This window comes from Macaca nemestrina, chromosome 6, assembly GCF_043159975.1.
Source record: "Macaca nemestrina isolate mMacNem1 chromosome 6, mMacNem.hap1, whole genome shotgun sequence".
Taxonomy (NCBI): domain Eukaryota; kingdom Metazoa; phylum Chordata; class Mammalia; order Primates; family Cercopithecidae; genus Macaca; species Macaca nemestrina.
The window spans coordinates 67,488,782-67,510,264 of NC_092130.1; the positions used below are offsets into that span (position 1 = coordinate 67,488,782).

General features: G+C 42.4%; 1 protein-coding gene across 1 annotated transcript in view; it reads left to right on the plus strand.

Annotated features, from left to right (window-relative positions):
* Positions 1 to 440: 440 nt before the first annotated feature.
* Positions 441 to 21,483, plus strand: part of LOC105499967 (receptor accessory protein 5) — a 43,674-nt gene continuing 22,631 nt past the window's right edge. The window contains exons 1-3 of the mRNA XM_011772865.2: positions 441 to 664; positions 1,445 to 1,538; positions 19,768 to 19,906. Coding sequence (XP_011771167.1) covers positions 547 to 664; positions 1,445 to 1,538; positions 19,768 to 19,906 — 351 coding nt within the window. The 5' untranslated portion in view covers positions 441 to 546. The remainder of the gene's footprint in view (positions 665 to 1,444; positions 1,539 to 19,767; positions 19,907 to 21,483) is intronic.

The following is a 21,483-nucleotide window of genomic DNA, read 5'->3' on the forward strand; positions in this document are numbered from 1 at the left end:
CAACGATTGTCTGTAGGTGAGAAAAACTGACAAGCTAAGGCAAAGAGGGTGAAAGCAGGCCTGCATCCAAAGAGTTCTTTCAGGATGCTCAAACATTTCCATTTTTTAGGTCAAAAATGCCTTAGCAGGTTTAGCACAGCAATGTAGGTGCCAAACTCGTCTCACTAAATTGCAGGCTGGAGCAACAAGGACGCCTGCCTCCTTTCCGCCTGCTTTTTGCAGCAGTCCGATTTGAGAAGGGGACCCACAAGAGACACAAAATGCACGCCTCCACGCCACATCCTTTTTACCCCGCAATGGGTTGTCAACAGCCAGGCCACCTCGCAGCGCCCGCGGAGGTGCAGGCCCGCCCCCGCCAGGGTGTGGCGCTGTTCCCCGGGAGCGGGGCAGGGGAGGAGGGGCGCGCGGCGGCCGGGCGGGGCGAGCGGAGGCGAGTGGAGGACGCGTAGACGCGCCGCGGTCCCCGCCTGCCACTGCCCCGCCGCAGTCCCCGCTCCAGTCTACCCGGCACTAGGAACAGCCTCGGGCAGCGCGACGGTCCCCGCCATGTCTGCGGCCATGAGGGAGAGGTTCGACCGGTTCCTGCACGAGAAGAACTGCATGACTGACCTTCTGGCCAAGCTCGAGGCCAAGACCGGCGTGAACCGGAGCTTCATTGCGCTTGGTGGGTGGCCGGGGGTCGCCGCTGCCCCTGCTGCTGGGGAAGGAAGCAGGGAGAGGACTCGGGAAAGGTGAAGTTGGAGACAGACGGGACAAGCAGCATCCTCGGGGATCAGGCTGGCCTCCCGGAAAGCGCGGACATCGGAGGACCCCGCTGGGGCTGCCCGGGCTGAGGGTCGCGGGGCTGGAGGGCAGCGGCGGCGCCGGGCGCTGGCAGCTGGAAGGACCAGCGCTGACGTGTCCGCCCCGCGGCCCGGCGCCCTATTCTTGCGGTCCTACGCGGTGGGCGCGGACGGCGGGGTCCCTGCGGGCAGGCGCGGTGACGGAGGTACCCGGTCCTACCCGACCCTCCGTGGAGCTCCGCCCGGGGAGGGGCGCCCCCTCGGGTGGGCGGGGGCTGCTGCTGCAGCGGGTGCGGGAGTCCGGGCCTCTCGGGACGCTCCCCGCGGAGCGCAGCTTCCCTGGGTAGAGCCCTGCACGGCGGGCCCTGCAAGAGAGCGGAGGTGGGTGCTTCGGAGCGTCCCGGCCTCCGGGGGTTGCTTTGGGGCCCCCTGCGAGAGGTAGGAGAGGCACAACGGTGGGGGCTGCCTGATATCCCCAGACTTCAAGGCAGGGCCCCGCGGACGCGTAGGCCCAGCTTTCGTGTGGTTTGTTTTTCTCTCTCCTTTAATCGAGTCGGGAGGAAAACGCCTAGAACAGGCCCAGCCTCGCGGTGTGGGCGGCGGCTGTCCCGCGTGAACGCTTCTCATGCTGCCCGACTCACTTCTCTCCTTGTGGTCCCCAGGTGTCATCGGACTGGTGGCCTTGTACCTGGTGTTCGGTTATGGAGCCTCTCTCCTCTGCAACCTGATAGGATTTGGCTACCCAGCCTACATCTCGTAAGTGACACACCCTGCAGCCGTCCCTTTCCCTTCCTCCCTTTCCCCCCACCCAGGGCTGCTGCAGTGGACTGCACATCCGCATTTCCCCGGAGAAAAGTGAAAGCTCGGCGGGGAGGGATGGGGTTGGACATAAGGTTGGGGATAGTATTCACCATTTTGGAACCTTAACTTAATCCCTATCTCTTGACGATTAGCGTAAATGTATTTTCATTAGATTATGCTGGTGACCAGTGTCTCCTCTCTTTGGCACACTAACAGGAAAGCGCTACCACTATGTCGTTCTGCCTTTACTTTGGGAGGGTCTCAGAAAGTACAGGGCTTTCTGTCTAGTAATTATTTTAATGGATATTTCACCATATATTTATGCACCTAGAGAGTAAAACCCCAACAATTAGGTCTTCCTTAATTCATAATTATGTTAATTCAGACAGTGGGGAGAATTTTGTCTTTTTTTTTTTTTGAAAAGCCACATATTACAGGCAAACTTGGGAAATACCCTCGTATACAAACAAAAACCTTTAAAAATGCTCCATAATATATCTCCTTGGTTATATAAGTGATTCATTTATATAATTGAGCTAATTAAAAATGAATTTTTATGATTAGGATCTGAATTTATTACCAAAGTTGTTTTTATTCTACGGTGTGTGTGTGTGTTTTTAAATTCTACAATTTTATTTTTTCCATTCGTTCAGGTAGGAATTATTCCTCTCCAGAAATGAATTTTGTTTTGCTCTACAGTTCTTCCCGAGAAAGCCAGTGGTTTTTACCTTCATTAAATTGGTCTCTACTTTCTTCAACCAAGGGATAAAAATAAAGGAAGAAAAAATTTTCAACTAGGAGGCTAAGACACAGATAATACATTATTACAGCTTGTGTCTGTCACTAGTTATGCTAGAATTTAGTCTATGGCTATAAGGGAAGAAACATGTTTTAGAAGTTAGTTCTAATTTGAACAATTAAATTGCAGTTACTTAGTAGTTGTTACTGTGTTAGTCTGATTCAGACACTTAGTCATACTCCAGAAAGTCTAGCTACATATAGCCTTGAGGCCTACCCCAGGCTCTGCTTTATGGAGGAGACTCAAGGAAAAACGGGATTGTGTGCACAGAATGAAGCATACAGACCCCCGTTAGCAAATATTCAGGTGGTCAGTGTTACATTAGTCTAATCAAGTCTGTTCACTGCTTAACCAATATGATTGCATAATTGTCCAAAAGAAAGAAAAAAAGTCTTTGAAAATTGTGGTCTTTAGTAGCATCAAAATCCATGTTGCTTATAGTGTCACCTATGATTATTGTCTTAGTCTGCTTGGGCTGCTATAACAAAATGCCTTAGACTGGGTCATTTATAAACAACAGAAATTTATTGCTCCCAGTTCTGGAGGCTGGGAAATCCAAGACAAAGTTACCAGCAGATTTGATGTCGGGTGAGGACTTGCTCCCTGCTTCAAAGATGGCATCTTCTTACTGCTTCCTCACATGATGGAAGGGGCCAACTGGCTCCTTCAAGCCTCTTTTATAAGATCACTAATCCCATTCATGAGGGCAGAACTCTCATGTCTTTTTCCTATTTTTTTTTTTTTTTTTCTTTTGAGACAGAGTCTTGCTCTATGTTGCCCAGGCTGGAGTGCAGTGTCGCAATCTCAGTTCACTGCAACCCCCATCCCCCACAGCCCCCACCACTGCCCTTCCCTGCTCCGAGTTCAAGCAATTCTCCTATCTCAGCTTCCCTAGTAGCTGGGATTACAGGGCTGTACTACCATGCCCAGGTAATTTTTGTATTTTTAGTAGAGATGGGGTTTTGCCATGTTGGCCAGGCTGATCTTGAACTCCTGACCTCAAGTGATCCGCCCAGCTCAGCCTCCCAAAGTACTGGGATTACAGGCGTGAGCCACCGCACCCGGCGAAGCCCTCATGTCTTAATTGCCTCCTAAAGGCCCCACTATTTAATACTAATACATTGGGTATTAGGTCCCACCACATGGATGTTGGGGGAACACAACATTCAGACCATAGCAGTCACTTTCGTTTTAACTGTTCTCCATACCTCTTATAACTCCTATGCTCCCTAGCCAGAGTTATTTTTTAAAATACAGGTTTAGCAAAAATCAAATGCCAATCACATGTGTGGCACTGTGGTAGCACTTTAGATATGGCAAGAAATAAGGTAGTCATGCTGTCTGTCCTTGTTGAATGAGCAGTCTACCCAGGCAAGAAATAGGCAAATTAGTGACTGTGTGGTAAGCCCTCTAAAGTAAATAAACAGCTCTGGTAGAGAATAACAGGAAAGACCCTCTTTAGCTATTTATCTGAGATACTATCTGAGTTAAGACCTGAGGAATGAGAAGGGGCCAGCTAAGAGCAGAGCCAGGCAGAGGGAGAAGAGTGTGTCAGGCTGAGGCAGCACACAGCTTAGCTCTGTGTGAGCAAAGAGTGGTGGGGGAGGCACCAGAGAGGTGCAGGTACCAGCAGGCAGGGTCAGTGGTGGAAATGTGCATTTCATTCCAGATGGTTGTAGGGAGTTTGCATTTTTTGATTGCCTTGGATGGGCTTTAAATAGGGGGTGACACAATACGATTTATGTTTTAAGGTCACTGTGGTCGCTGTGATCTCTGTAAGGAGTTCACGATCTTGCCAAACTATTGCCAGAAATTTATTTCCTTCCTTTCTCACCTTTCAGCTTTTCTCTTGCTGTTTCCTCTCCTTGGGCCATCACAGGAAGGGGAGTAGTGTCAGTATTGGGTCAAGAGACTGCAGGATACAAAGATGAAATTGGGAGAAGCTCACTTGGCTTCCTAGCTTTTCTTATGGCTCACTCCCTTTGGAAGTCTGTGAGTGAAGCTCAGGTGCACCTGGCTCCTGGTCAAGGTCTGCTGCACGTTGGAGCATGTAGATGGTTGAAGACTTGGCCAGTGCTCACTGGGGAGCAACCAGTATCTTACTGTATACACCTCTTCCTACTGGTTGTTCTTTCCATGTGCATAATTTCCCTTTGAGCTCTTTGAGAACAGGGCCTTTCATCTCTGACTTCTAGTTTCCAGAATTTTTGGCCATCCTATATAGGCAATTCAGAATCTAATTCCAGCCTTCCTTTCCTCAAGAACTGTTGACATAATTACCTTAATCTCCTTACTTCCCTCTTTTACTGATAACAGGAGGCCGACTACTGGAAATCTGTATTATATAGACCTCCCTCCATTGCTAAGATATAATTTAGATACTTATAAATTGTATAAACACTTTTAAAGTATGCAGTTCAGTGGCTAGTATGTTCACAGAGTTGTGTAACCATCACCACTGTCTAATTCCAAAACATTTTTATCACCCCAAAGGGAAACCATTACCAATCACTCCCTATTCCTCCTACCCAGCTCCTGGAAACCACTACTCTGCATTCTGTTTCTATGAGTTTGCCTATTCTGAGCATTTCATGTAGATGGAATCATACAATCTATGACCTTTAAAGTCTGGTGCAGCCCTGCTTTTAATGGGATTGCACAAATAAGAGCCCTCTGGAGAGTGTATGCTATGCTGCACCCTCATATGTGAATAAGTCCTCCTGGTATAGTCCCTCCACTGTGGGCGCTAGTGAGCCAGGGCCCTAGTCCTGTACTTGCTCCTTTGTACAAATGGAATTGTGAGGCAAATGACTTTATCTTCTATTTAAGGAAAGGGGAAGGTTTGCTTTCCGTCCTACCCAGCAACCTTTTTGTTTAAAATTCTATAAAAATGTCTATTACTTTTCCTCTTTTTATTTCATATTTTCCTTAAGATTCAGGCTGCCACCTTCCTGGGACTATCAGAGTTGGGCCTTAAAGATCAAACAGGTAGTCCAGTTCCTTTAGTTTTAAAATGACAATTCAGGGACAGAGAAAGGTGGAGTGTGTTTCCCAAGGTCACACAGAGGCCAGGCTTGTTCTGGAATCCTGTTACTACACAGGAATGTAAAGCACATTCAGGCATATTTTAGTGCCAATGTTAGAAAGATTAAATATGTTTAGGGGGCTGGGCATGATGGCCCACATCTGTAATCTCAGCTCTTTGGGGTACTGAGGCAGAGGGATTGCTTGAGGCCAGGAGTTCAAGACGAGAGTCTAGCACTATATATTTAATCTTTAACAACACTTTCGAAATCTCATACCCAATTCAGCGATGTGTCATTTTAGTTTCTGTGTGTCCTCACCAGCCCATTTTAAACTTGCTGCTGGTGTAAAGAGTTATATTGCATTTAGCTCTTTGCATGGCTCCTGAAGTCTGTGTAGCATTTTATTTAACAGATACGTACATATCTCTGTCTAAGTGCTTTGCAAATATAGCTCATTTAATCCTCAGAACAACTCTATTATGTAAGTGCTATGATTATTCCCATTTTTACAGATGAGGAAACACAGAAGGAGAATTTGAATAACTTGATCAAGGTCTCACAACTAGCAGGTGATGAAACTGGTATTTAAATCCAAAGAATCTGGCTCCAAAGTTCACGCTTTTAATGATTATGTTATACTACCTCCCTTGTGGCTCTTTGAATGTCCCACAAACACAACATAACCTTGTGTAGAGATGAAAATTGAAAAATGTAGACTTTTTAAAAAAATCAGTTGACCCAGTCAGTACATTACCTTTGTGCAGTGTATTTTTCCTCTCTCAAATAAGGTACTGCAATCCCAAATCATCTATTTGCACACATAGGCATTGACTGTGTTTTGTAGACATTAGTTAGAATACGTTACTAACAATTTGTTTTTCTTATTATCTGTTACGTAGCTTTGACTTATGACAGCAGAGGCTTCCTTTGTTTTACTAGCGCAAGGCCACCTGAAAATGGCACACTGAACTGGATTTCCCATCCCATCCCCACTGGAATGCAGCGTTGCCTTTAGTTCTGTTTCAAGAGACAATGTATCTCAAGGGGAGATGTTTGGGGATGACCCCTATCGAGATCAGGTCAGAAAGGGATGGCGAGAAAGTAAATTTGAAGGAAAAAAAAAAAAACAATGAAAATATCTACAAGAGTTGTAACACAGTTAACCACAAGTAAAAGCAACAGCATCCTCTTAGCTAAATGATGCTCAGCACGCAAAGGGAGGACACATTCTGGGGAACACAGGTTAAAAAGAGTTGCAGTCTACTTGCTTGAGGTGTGCAGTGACAGACTCCTAAAGAGGTTTATTACCCAGAGGAGACTTTGAGAAAGTTACCGAGGTGTGAATGACAGTTGTGAATAGACACTGTTTTGCAGCCAGTCATTGGAAGCAGAGCTGTTTCCTTAACAGTACTGGAGGATGTGTATTTGTAGTTCTCTTCTTAGACTCATTAGTAGGGGGTGTATTTGTTTTATTGTGGGGTTTTTTTTTTTTGAAAATTTGTAATTATGTTTTGTTCCTCTTTACTCATGAGAACTTCAGAGCAGATGTATTTTCTATTAAGCTGCCTATGTTCCCATTACACTAGCTTTTCTCTCTGGATCTATATATGCTTAGTTAAAGTGTTGAAGAGCAGAGCAATGCATGCCTGCGCTTTGCCTTCTGGGATAGTATGAAGCCCAAGCTAATGTGGCCTTCTGGCCCATGTGCACTTGGATAAAAAATATAACTGGCATTCTGCAAATTGTGCCTTAAGCAATTTACTTAAACATTTAAATCTTTGATTTACTTAATGTAAATCTGGAATCTTAAGCATTTAAACATTTAACCTTCATCAACTTTTTTACTGTCCTTGTTTCACTTAATGTTACTGCTAAGTGTACTCAACTCTTTTAAGACAAAAGTGTTGCGGAGAAATGAAAAAGTAATAAAAATATCCTTATAAAAACTTGTGACTGTTTTGTAGAATAATGACAGCCAGTGTTTCAGTTAAGGTTCCCCCTCTTGCCTGTGTCATAAAGAAAATAAAGTTTTGAAAAGCAAATAAGATGAATGATTTAAATTATTTATGCATTATCAGAGTTTCTGGGCTCTAAAGCAGTTGTGGAGGAGACTCTTCTAATACTCTGTTCTGGAACATTCCTTATGAACTTTTTTTTTCTCTTTATGAAGGCCCTGGAGATTTAGTCTATTTGTCCTTTTTTCTGTCATAGCCTCCCTCATCTTCTGACCTGGACTTCTCTTTTTCAGGACTGACTTTGAATGAGGACTCAGTTTTCAGCTTAATTTTTTCACATGGCATTTAAAACAAGTATAAATACAAATGTAACATATTAAGGTATTTAGTGGTGATTCATAACATTAAAATTAATTTTGGGGAAATATGAATTAATATGGCAGAAGCTTTAAAACAATTTCAAAATTGTGAATGAAATTACTTTTTGTAGCAGCTGAAATATAAGTGGGGGCTGTAGAAACGTACCGTGACTTCATTCTGTCACTTGCACACTTCCCTGATTCCAGGGAGTAGAGCTTATCAGTCACTCTGAGTCATGTGGCTGCTATATATATCCTGCAGCCTCTCATAGACCAGGTGGTTTAGTTAAGGGATCACTTACATGTCTAGACTGCTGTCCACATCTAAGGTGGCCCTCCTTTACCTAGGAAAAGGCAGCTTAGGTTGTTCCCCATCTACGTTGTGAGGGTGCTTGAGATTAAGTTAAACTTTATGATACTGATCTGATGCAGATACTTCAAGAACCACTAGTTTTATTGACAGAGGGTTGTCCCAGTAGGATTTGCATCTGCTCTTTCATTGCTCCTGGCATTAATCTTTTTTACCATCAATCATTCAAACAGTATTTTTGGGGGGGCAGGCGGGGAGGCTGAGATGGGTGGATTGCTTGAGTTTGAGACCAGCCTGGGCAACATGGCAAAACCCCATCTCTACAAAAAATACAAAAACATTAGTACATGCCTGTAGTCCCGGCTACTCGAGAAGCTGAAGTGGGGGAATCACCTGAGCTTGAGAAAGTCAAGGCTGCAGTGAGCTGTGTTCATGCCACTGCACTCGGCCTGGGTGACAGAGTGAGACCTGTCTCAGAAACACACACACACACACTTGGGAGGCTGAGGCAGGAGAATCGCTTGAACCCGGGAGGTGGAGGTTGCAGCGAGCTAAGATTGTGACACTGCACTCCAGCCTGTTTTTTTTGAGTGTGTTTTTTTGAGACAGGTCTCAGTCTGTCACCCAGGCAGAGTGCAGTGGCATGAACACAGCTCACTGCAGCCTTGACTTTCTCAAGCTCAGGTGGTTTTCCCACTTCAGCTTCTCAAGTAGCTGGCACTACAGATGTGTACTAGTTTTTTGTATTTTTTCTAGAGATGGGGTTTTGCCATGTTGCCCAGGCTGCTCTCAAACTCCTGGGTGTGCGCACGCGCGCGCACACACACACACACACACACACACACACGGTGTTTTAAAAAAATCAAAGAGTTGTATGCATTCAGTTTTGAGTTATAAAATGTTAGCTAAAAGGGGTCTTAGAGACTAAGCTGCTAGGGTGATAGCCACCTTTAATAGATGTAGAAATCAAGGCCACAAACTGAAGTTAATTGACATAAGTCACAGGTGTGTTGGGACCAATTCAGTCTTAAGCGTACAGATGTCTGACTCCCCGGCCTGTGTCCTGTCAACATTCCATGTTGTTACATTTGACTGTGACCAACTCTTCCATTTTGCATTTAAAAACAAAATGGTGGACAGTGGTAAATGAAATCACTGTAATTAAACACCAAAAGATTTGACCATTGAATGACTGCATTTTTTTCTTTAGACTTCATTATAGGTATTCTATTGACTCATCTTAATTTTTTTTGTTTTTGTTTTTGTTTTTTTGAGCCAGGGTCATACTCTGTCACCCGGGCTGCAGTGCAGTGGTGTAATCATGACTCACTGCAGCCTTGACCTCCCAGGCTCTAGCTTTCCTCACTCCACAGCCTCTGTAGTGTTTTTTTTTTCTTTCTTTCTTTCTTTTTTTTTTTTTTTGGAGTTTCCCTCTTGCCCAGGCTGGAGTGCAGTGGCGCAATCTCAACTTACTACAACTTCTGCCTCCCGGGTTCAAGCGATTCTTCTGCCTCAGCCTCCCAAGTAGTTGGAATTACAGGCCTCTGCCACCAATTTTTTTGTATTTTTTAGTAGAGATGGGATTTCACCATGTTGGCCAGGCTGGTCTTGAACTCCTGACCTCAGATGATCCACCCGCCTTGACCTCCCAAAGTGTTGGGATTACCGGCATGAGCCACTGCGCCCAGTCGGTCTTTCATTAGTCTTTCTCATTCTGTTTGTTGGTTGTCTTTCTTGCTTTAAAAGCACATATACTCTGCAGGGAAAAAGATATGTAACTTTCTGATCACGCATAGTTTCCCACCTTCTTTTTTTCTATGAAGGAGAAAAATCTTTTCCTTATTGGCATGGAAACAAACTAGTGTTTATGTCTTAAAATGTCTGATTCTTTTTTCTTTCTTATTTGAGGTACTGATAATAGGAAAACCATTTTGAATTACTAGGAATTCCTACATCATACTCTCTGATAAATACAGCCAAAAGCAATCCCATGCATGGTGGGCATGGAGGATGGTCAAGTTATGTGTCTGCCATAACAAAAAGGATTGTAAACATTATGGTCCATGTTCTTCATATTCAGTTTTCGAAGAACCTATCTTAACCTCTGGAATATTTACTATTAAACATAAGTTACCACATTAGAAATAAAATATAAAACAGATGGATCAGAAGATGATTCCTTTTTGTTCTTTACCAATAGGACATCTTAAAGCTTTTTATCCATATATGTGGATAAAATTAAAATATATATGGATATAAATGGATATATAAATATATTTTAATGAACTGCTGTTTTTTCACACTGTCAGTCTCTGGTAAATAGTTAATATTGGCACACTGTCAGTCTCTGGTAAATAGTTTGAATAATAAAGCCAATGCTGTGAAGACATACTATTACTTAATTTTATGTCATTTGGCTAGTTTGAATTGTAGCAACTGAATTACTTATGAACCATGCAAGTACACGTAGTATGTACCTATGTGTCTTAGTTGTGAGTAGCCAGAAGCATGTATATATGGAGCTGATTATTACCTCTTGAGCAAACAGCTTAACTTTTATAAAATTCAGTTTTCTCATATGTAAATGGTGGGGATAGGGTTGGGGGGAGTTGGGATAATATATGTCAAATGTTTAGGACAAATCAGGCATTCTGTAAGTGCTCAATTAAGGGCAGTTAGTTTTATTAACATATAAAGAGGAAGACTGACTTAATCAAAGCCATAGTTCTTTAACTTTGTGTCATTAAGCTTTTAATTGATTTAAGGAAAAACCTTCCAAAGAGTATTTTCTTTCATTTATTTTTTTACTTTCATTTTTTGTTCCTTGACTTATTATTTTTTTTCCTGTACTTAAATCAGCTTAAGGCATCATTATTCAAAGAATAAAACACAATAAAGTTTTGTCCTTCCAAATTAAAAATATTGATATGGTTAGTGGTTTTCTTCTGTATTGGTGCAATGGTATATATGTTCCTAGGCATTGCGTATAATTTGGACTAACAATTTTTTAATATTAAATCTTATGCATAAGAAATATGAACTTGGTCCTAAAAGCAAGAACTCAAAACAGAAATATAAAAAAGTTGTACAGTTCACATATAAAAAAGCATTTGATCTATTTTGCATAGTAAGAACAAAATAGATCTGAATTAAGAACATGTAAAAGTGGATATTTTTCCAGATGGATTCAATGTGTCTGAAATAATTTGAAAAACAGGATGGAAAGTTGTCTCTTTTCTGTCTCCCTCCAAGTAAGCATTAGCTGTAAGTATTTTGAAATATTAATTGATAGATGAAACCTCAGCAAAAGAGGAAGAGCACATTTTGACCAATACCGAGATAACTAACTTAAGCTTGGCTTAGAAAGCTTTCGGTGATTCTGCATACCTTTTATGTCAGTTCAGTGAGCCGCAGCCATTTACAGTGGCCTAAACATAATGACCTTGAATTACCTCATGTAAGAAGTCTGGAGGTTGAAATTTCAATGCGCTACAGCAGAAATCCATGCTTTTTTTTCCAGCAGCCTTGGAGTATAATCTTCCTTGCCCATGCCTGTTTCCTCAATATATAGCAAGATTGTTGCCATATAGCGCTAAGGCTTTCAAGAGCAGAAAGCTGGAAGACCTTTTATTTGTGAGCCTCTTATTTTATCAGCAGAGGAAAATTTTATCCCAAAGCCTTCTACTGTATTTCTTTTTCTGTTTCGTTGGTCAGAACTGTGTCACATGGATATCCTTAACTCCAAGGGGGCTAAGAAAGTTAGTATCTAGCAAAAAGCAATGGGATTACCATAGTGGGTTTGTACTAACTTTGATTTATCCCCTAGGCCTAGGGGAGGAGCCTAGCTTCCCTAAGTCAAGGCAGATCTGCCAGGTACATGTACATAAAATCAGGGCTCTGTGGGTGAGTAGGAAGAGGAAGAACTGGCTAATTGATAGGCAGGGTACAGTGTCTGCTATTTCCTTGAGCAATGGTAGTGACTGGTTGCTATAATAGGATTTTTGAAGCAGCAGTGTTACCGTGACAATCTGATGATGCTGGTGACCATCATTCAGCAGTGAATACTTAACTGCCAGGCAGTGTACAATGGAAAGATTGAGCAGCAGATACAAATTTGGAAATTATTAGCATCTATATGGTATCTAGATTTATGGGGACAGATACTCTCTCCAGATCAAAACAACCAAAATGGCATGATGGTAATAAAATAGCTTTAAAAATCTGGTGTTATAGAATGCCTAGGTGATAAGTGGAGTTTTTTTTTTTTTCTCTTTCTTTTTAAATGAATTTTATTTTTTAGAACAATTTTAGGTTTACATTGAAATTGAGCAGAAGATACAAAGATTTCCCGTGTACCCACTACGCCTACACATACACAGCCTCCTCTATCATCAGCATTTTCTGCCAGAGGGCTATGTTTTTGTCTTTGTTTTTTTGAGATGGAGTCTTGTTGTGTCGCCTAGGCTGGAGTGCAGTGGCGCGATCTCGGCTCACTGCAAGCTCTGCCTCCTGGGTTCAAGCAATTCTCCTGCCTCAGCCTCCTGAGTAGCTGGGACTACAGGCGTGCACCACTATGCCTGGCTAATTTTTGTATTTTTAGTAGAGAGGGGGTTTTACCATATTGGCCAGTCTGGTCTTGAACTCCTGACCTCAAGTGATCCACCCACCTTGGTCTACCAAAGTGGGATTGGGTTGGGATTACAGGCATGAGCCATCATGCCTGGTTAGAGTGGTGGTTTTTATAATTGGTGAACATCCATTGACACATCGTTGTCACTAAAGTCCTTAGAGGATGTACAGTTTACTTGTGTCGTGGGTCAGGGAATATCTTAGGTTTTCTGAATGATGACACTTAATTTGGGAAGGAGAGAATATTGGTAACCAGCCCAGAATCATCTCTGCTCAATCCTGTTTTCTTCACATCTTAATGCTATTCTTTGGCCATCCTTGGTTCTTGCCTTTGCTTTCAGAAAATAGCAGCCAAGGTGTGAACAAGTAGATGGGCCAGCAAGGGTGGAATGAAGTGGTACCAGTTAGTGGGGCCCAGTGGACTGGATGAGGGATGGCCCATGAGTTGTGTTCATATATGTACCAGTCCAATGCCAATGTAAAGAATTTCTGCCATTCTACTATTGCAGAGTGGGCCTGAAAAATGTTTTCAGCCATATTCAAATTTCTTCCCACTACCTGCAAACATGAATTTGGGGATTTCAGCTAACTTCTTACTACCTGTAGCATATGGGATTTGCAGTAGGGTATAATTAAAATTGATGGGTAACTCTAATCTCCTTTTAGCCTTATTAACAACATAAACCCTCTAACAGCTACTTAGCCAAAGAAACTAGAGTCTTATCTCTCTCTTTTCTTTTTAATCTCTTATCTCCCTGTAATCCCAGCACTTTGGGAGGCTGAGGTGGGTGGATCACGAGGTCAGGAGATCGAGACCGTCCTGGCTAACACGGTGAAACCCCGTCTCTACTAAAAAATACAAAAAATTAGCTGGGACTGGTGGGGGGCGCCTGTAGTCCCAGCTACTTGGGAGGCTGAGGCAGGAGAATAGCGTGAACCCAGGAGGCAGAGCTTGCAGTGAGCCGAGATTGCATCACTGCACTCCAGCCTGGGCAACTGAGTGAGACTCTGTCTAAAAAAAATATATTAGCTGTTTTCTCAAAGATAACTTAAATGAATATATCTGGTGTTCACTTTAGTGTTTATTTTTAACAAAGCCTTACAGAGAGAACTAGTCTCATAGGAGAAAATCATTATAGAAAGTCTGATGCTCAGCCGGGTGCGGGCTCACACTTGTAATCTTAGCACTTTGGGAGGCCAAGGTGGGTGGATCACCTGAGGTCAGGAGTTCGAGACCAACCTGGCCAACATAGTGAAACCCGGTCTCTACTGAAAATACACAAAAATTAACTGGGCATGGTGGCAGGTGCCTGTAATCCCAGCTACTCAGGAGGCTGAGGCAGGACAATTGCTTGAACCAGGGAGGCAAAGGTTGCAGTGAGCTGAGATCGCGCCACTGCACTCCAGCCTGGGCCACAAGAGCAAGACTCCATCAAAACACAACACAACAGAACAAAAAAAGTCGATGCTCATTCTTTTCCAAAAGGAAATCTCCCCCGTCCCCTTATTTTTTTCATCAATATTAGTATATACTCATTGCGAAGACTTTAAGTAAAAATCTGTTAATCAGGATTAACTTTACACAATTTGAAATGTATTGCATGTCTTTCTGGATATCATTCTTGGTCTGTAAACATGCAAAAACATATCTTTTTTTAAACAAAAAATTAGAATTCACTTTTTACACTCAACACTGTATCTTGGACATCTTTCCCTATCAATACCCTTTCTAAAGGCTTCAGTATATTTCATTGTATGGATATGCCAAAATGTAAACCGTCTATTGCCCTTTACATACACATACTCTGTAACCTTTTAGTTTAATAAGTTAAAATTCATTTTAATATACCTCCTTTCTCTTTAAATTTCATTTTATCTATATAAAATGTAGAATCTGAACTAGTTCATCTCTGAGATGTCTTCCAGCTCCACACATGGTGATTCCTAATTCTGCTCAATTAATTTTAGAGCTGCCAGCTGCTCCACAGTTTTGCCAACCATCCTCTGCACCGTAGTCGTGCCTCTGCTGCTCACCCAGCCCTGGCTTCTCTTGATACCTGCTTTGGGGAAGCAAAATGCTGCCTCAGAACATGGCTCAGGAGAGAGAATAAGGAAGCCACAACACCGGGCCTAGGTGGCCAGGCTTTAGAACAGTGGTGAGGATATGACAGTAAGGTGTGCAGAGAGCAGTTAGACTGTGGTGTCTGTCCACAGAAGCTGTATGTGGGTGTGTCTTCTGGGAGTTACTTCTGAGCCCAGGATCAGTGTGACTGCCAGAGGATGAGGCGGTACTAGAGAGAGAGGAGCCTGTAAAAGAGTGGACCAGGCCTGTGGAGAGAGTGGTAGGAATTGTTGCCTGTTGCCATGGGGTCATTCCAGAACTCCTCTAGGGGTTAGCTAGAGGTGAAAGGAACTGTGCAGGCTGAAGTTCCAGCTAGACAGATACAGGGCTTTGAGATGCAGTTCTTGAAGTCTTAGTGAACAGTTTTATTTCAGTGTTGTTATCTTGAATCCTTTTACAAATTTCAGGATATTCAGATGAGGGTTCTAGATCATATTAGAGTTGACTTATTCTAATTTTAGGAGAGACATTATTCAGTTTGCCTTCTATGTCCAACTTTTCTTCTCTTTTGGCCTCTCACTCATTACTGGAAAGAGACAACCTGCCCTCTAGCTACAGCTGATTATACCCAAACTGGCCATTTGGATTTCCTTTCTTAGAACAAGTAGGGCAGGTGCTGTGAAGACTGGAACTCTGAGCTGGTTTCCAAACACAGTTCTGCATTACGATCACCTGCACAGCCTTGTAAGAGCAGCTGAATCACTAGGTCTGAAGAAGGACCCAGGCATGTATATTTTTAATAAGTTCTGTAGATAGATGTGGATGATCATCTAAGTTTGGGGACCAGTGGACTAGGACACCAACTCAGAACACTATCCTGTTCACTTCTGATAGTTCCTCATCGCAAACCTAGGTGAGTAGGGTGGAGGGTAGAATGGACCTCCAGGGATCTGGACATTGAGACTATGACCATTCCTCCTTTTTTTCTGCTCTGTGACCAATTTAACCTTTCTCTGGGGTCCCCTCTAAAAGTAAGATTATGAACTCCTGTTGTATGTATATTAATTCAATAAATACTAAATGCCTACTTTGTACCAGACGTTTTGCTAAGCACTATCCAGCTTGCCACTGAATTGTTCTCTTAATTAGTAAGACAGCATAGGATAGTGAACAACGCACAGGCTTTGGATTTACTTTTAGGTATAAGACCAATCCTTGCTACTTGTAGCTGGGTTCCCTGCACATGTTATTTCTCTTCACTAAGCCTCAGTTTCTTCCACTCAAGTACAGGAACAATACCTATCCTACATGGCTATTATGAAGGTTAAATTACATAATTATTAGGTTTCTACCCCTCCATTCTATGGCTTGGCCATTTTGGCTAGACTGCAAGGGATCTAGTAGCATGGACCATATCTTATGGTTTCATGAATCCTCTATGTTGCCTAAATTGCTACCTCTTGATTCTGCTACACCAATTTGGAATGTGATTCATATTTGTACAAGGCAGTAGAGTGTTTTGTTGGAGAATCACTTTTGTCTACTGAACTTGGACAAGGAAGTCTATTCAGAAGTTATATAAGTAGCCTGGGCATGGTGGCTCATGCCTGTAATCCTAGTACTTTGGGAGGCTGAGGCAGGAGGATCACTTGAGCCCATGAGTTTGAGACCAGCCTGGGGAACAAGGCAAAACCCTGTCTCTATAAAAAAGTACAAAAGTTAGCCAGGCATGATGGTGTGCACCTGTAGTCCCAGCTATTGGAGAGGCTGAGGTAGGAGGATCACTTGAGTCCAGGAGGTTGAGGCCGCAGTGAGCTGTGATCATGCCACTACACTCCAGCCTGGGTGACAGAGCAAGACCCTGTATCAATCAATCAATCAATATTTTAAAGAAGAAGATATATAACTAGCATTCAGAAAACCTCAGTTGTTTTTTGTTTGTTTGTTTGTTTGTTTGTTTGTTTTTTGAGACCGAGTCTTGCTCTGTTGCCTAGGCTGGAGTACAGTGGTGGAATCTCGGCTCACTGCAACCTCCGCCTCCCAGATTCAAGTGAGTCTCCTGCCTCTGCCTCCCAAGCAGCTGGGTTTACAGGCATGTGCCACCACGCCCGGCTAATTTTTGTTTGTATTTTTAGTAGAGATGGGGTTTCACCACGTTGGCCAGGCTGGTCTTGAACTCCTGACCTCAGGTGATCCGCCCACCTCGGCCTCCCAAAGTGCTGGTACTACAGGCTTGAGCCATTGTGCCCAGCCAGAAACCTCAGTTTCAAGCTTTTTTCTTCTCTCACCATGATTACATGGGGCACTTCACTTTTTTGAACCTCAGGTTCTTGAGTGAGCTTGACCATCTCTTCCCTTTTTTCTTGTTTTGAGTAGTTTATGATTGTTGCGACACATAAAGACATTTTTAAAATTGAACATTGTGCTATTTTAAATTAAAACAATATTTAAATGCTTCAATAATATGAGAAGATCTATTTTTAAAATCTCTTTAGCTTAATAGACTCGGTGGTCTTTTCCTGGCTTCTTTCATATGCCTTGGTTTTCTGCAAAGTTGGGATCAATGTATGTATTCAATTTGGAGTTCTTTTATTTCTACTTTTCAATGTTACTATATAGTATTCTACTATATTAACATGGGGACTTTAGAATTCATATTGTAGATAAGAATTTAAAAAAAATTTTTTTCCTAAAAGAGCTGAACCGTTAGGCTTCCTGTTTTTCAGTTTGTGCAACTTGACTAACATTTGAAAACTAATGAAATAGAATGGAATTTAAAATATCAGAATGGTTTCAGGAAACATCTATTTCAGTTTATATTTTTATGTGAAGATGTGTGTTTACTGGATCATGATGTAAAATGTATGCTTACCGAGGGTTGTGGCCAAAATAATTTAAAAGCCACTGGATTAATAACGACAGTCCAATCACATTTTGAGGTTTTCACGTCATATTCTAGAAAAGACTGTTTAATTCCCATGTATGTCCCGAGAGTTGCTTCTTTTGGAAGTACATAGTTAGGTATTTTAGTTGTTAGATGGTTAGGTATTTTAGTTGTTGGATGCTTTGGTTCACAAAACTAAGATCTTAAGTGAAATGTAACTATGTATCTCCTCTGCCCAGAATGAAGTTACGGGAAACAAATTTTTATTATACTAATAACTAAATAAATCCAATTAAATTTGGATAAGCCATACTATACCAAATGAAACACAGCAGGGGAAGAAATCTTACACATAAAGGATATACTGTGTTCTTTGGTTGACATGCTTGCCTACACTTTTCCTTTGGCCTTCTATTACATTAGCCAGCTTCTATCTGAAGGAAGCTAAAAAAATGTAGACTTTGTGCATACATTACAAGCCATTTTTAAAAATAATCAGCCCTCCTAAATTCATTTTATATATTTCTTTGAAAAATTTGAGGCTGGGTGTGGGAGCCACCAAACTGCACTTTGGGAAGCTGAGGCAGGAGGACTACTTGAGTCCAGAAGTTCGAGACCAGCCTGGGCAACACAGTGAGACCTTGTCTCTATTAAAAATTTAGAAAGTAGCCAGGTGTGGTGGTGTGCACCTGTAGTCCAAGCTGTTTGGGAGGCTGAAGTGAGGAGAATTACTGAAGTGAGGAGAATTACATGAGCCCAGACGTTTGAGTGTGCAGTGAGCTATGATTGTGTAACTGCACTCCAGCCTGTGCAAAGAGACCCTGTCTCAAAAAAATAAAAATTTTGCCTAGTCTTGAAGTTCAAAGCAACATTCAGTTTATTACTTGTGCCTATGTCTTCCTCATTAGTAATAATCTCATTGAGCTATTTTTTCCCCCTTTTGGTTATTTTCTGAAACACACACATAGCTGCTTCTAATTAACTGTACAAGGGCTTTCTTAGTGAGTGGCTGAGCATGATTTAGCAGCCTGACTGTCTCTCTGGGGAGCTGATTTTATGGAGTAGCCAATGTATTTGTTTTCTGAAAATTTTTTATTTCAATAGGTTTTTGGGTAACAGGTGGCATTTGGTTACACGGATAAGTCTTTTAGTGGCAATTTCTGAGATTTCGGTGCACCCATCAACCGAGCAGGGTATACTGTACTCAATGTGTAGTCTTTTCTCCCTCACTGCCCCTACCCTTTCCCGTGAGTCCCCAAAGTCCATTGTATCATTCTTATGCCTTTGCATCCTCATAGCTTAGCTCCCTGCCAATGTGTATTCAGTAATTAACCTGTTTCATAGGCTAAGCAAGATTCAGAGTTCTTTTATTTTACTGTTTCAGTCCAGCTCAGTTATGATAAATACAGATCTGTTAGGATAAGAAATTGTGGAGCTTCAGGTTTAGAATAATGGGATTCCTAGGACTGAAGGAAATTTCTGTGATTTAGAAGAGAAAATTATTTTAAATTTATTTCCATCCATTTGCAGAATGAATTTTAAGCAATAGTTAGAGTTGGGAAAGTCCTGTTATTAGCTGAGGAGAGGAGGAAAGTTCATAGCCTGTGGATCAGATAAAGACATTCTGAACTAAATAGACACCATGATGTTTGTTTTCACCCATTTACTATAAAATATGCTGTGGATTTTGGGCAGTGCCTAACCTATGCTCCAAATGTTGCTTTATGGGAAATCCTATTCACCCATGATATATCTCAATTATTAAAAGTACATAAGAACCTGGTTATCATGAGAGAATTCTTCCTGATATATCCCTGGTGGCAGGACCCAGCTTGGGAGTGGAAATTGCTCTAGCTCCCAGTCACTAGTGGTATATTCTAGGATTTGCGGGGAGTCTTTAGCAGGGTGGAGATCCAGGGCAGTGACAGCTGGTGCTGGTTTCTCTGGTGACCAGGAGACTAGAAACAAGTGGTTATAATGGCTTGTCCTGATATCTACATTGCTTCCAGTCTTTAAGCTGTACTCTTGCATCTAGTGACACAGTGCCTACATGTGCCTAAGTTCCTCAGTGGTATCAGAGGACAGGTTATCAAAGTGTGTTTGAAAATGTTTCATTGATATCTTACCAAATGATATACTTTCTTTTGTACTGCCTTTCAGAATTAAAGCTATAGAGAGTCCCAACAAAGAAGATGATACCCAGTGGCTGACCTATTGGGTAGTGTATGGTGTGTTCAGCATTGCTGAATTCTTCTCTGATATCTTCCTGTCATGGTTCCCCTTCTACTACATGCTGAAGGTATGTTGGTTCTCCCTACCACTAAAACTCCATCTCAGGACCTGTATAGAAGAAGTAGGAATAAATGCTTGAATGTTGTACATCTGTGGCTCTGTCTTAGATTATAAACAAGAAGCCAGGCCTGGGCGACAGAGCGAGACCCTGTCTCCAAAAAAAAAAAAAAAAAAATGCTCAAGCAAGCCACTTGTCTCAGCCTCCCCAGTAGCTGGGACTATAGGCACGTGCCACTGCACCTGGCTACTCTTCTAAACAATTTTACCTAAAGAAATTTAGATATAGGAAATTAAGTATAGGAACCTCCATCACCCCAACCACCATCACAAATGGTAATATCTTGAGTTTCAGTTCTGGGTAATTATGGATATATATTTCTTTTTCTTTGGTCTTAGCTTTTTTTTTCTTTTTTTCTTTTTTCTTTTTTTGGGATGGAGTCTTGCTCAGTTGCCCAGGCTAGAGTGCAGTGGCGCGATCTTGGCTTACTGCAACCTCTGCCTCCTGGGTTCAAGCGATTCTCCTGCCTCAGCCTCCTGAGTAGCAGGGATTACAGGTGCCCACCACCATGCTTGGCCAATTTTTGTATTTTTTTTGGTAGAGACAGAGTTTCACCATGTTGCCCAGGGTGCTCTCGAACTCCTGACCTTAAGCAATCCACGCACCTCGGCCTCCCAGTGTGCTGGGATTATAGGTGTGAGCCATCGTGCCTGGATTCAATCTGACCATCTAATTTTCAACTGTATTCCATGATTATATCATAACCATTCTGTTATTCCTGCCATATATTGTGTTCTTCATTTCAGCTGTTATATTGTTCACACCTAATGTTTTTGCTTGGCTCTTTTCTGTTTTCTTCTTGTTTCATATTGCTAATATTTTCTCATTTCTTTTAGTATGGTTAACGCTCCCCAGTTTAAAATTCTTGGTCAGCAGTTCTAATATTTTTGCTCCTGACCAAAACCTGTAGTTGATTGTGTTGTTTTTCTTTTGAAATGTACTCTTGGCAGAGTGTAGCAGCTCATGCCTGCAATCCTAGCACTTTGGGAGGCTGAGGCGGGCAGATTGCCTGAGCTCAGGAGTTCAAGACCAGCCTGGGCAACACAGTGAAACCCTGTCTCTACTAAAATACGAACGAAATTAGCTGGGTGTGGTAGAGTGCACCTTTGTCCCAGCTACTTGGGAGGCTGAGGCAGGAGAACTGCTTGAATCTGCGACGCAGAGGTTGCAGTGAGCCGAGATCACGCTACTGAACTCCAGCCTGGGCGACAGAGCCAGACTCCATCTCTGAAAACAACAACAACAACAAAAAAGAAATATACTCTTAAAATATCTTTTTATTTTGGCCTACAAACTCCTTTTCATCTGAGTATCAGCTATCCCATCAGGCACTGGAATGGAGAGGGCCCCAGTCTGTGCTAGTACTCGTAAGTTCTGGGTAGGGGGTGGATGAGTCCTAGGAGTGGGGGGCCTCAGGCACACAGGAACCATAGTTAACCACTCCTCACCCACAGAAAAGCTCCTGAGGTCAAAGCTTCACTGTACCACCCTCCTCCATCCCAGCAAAGCAGCATCAAAAGGAAGTG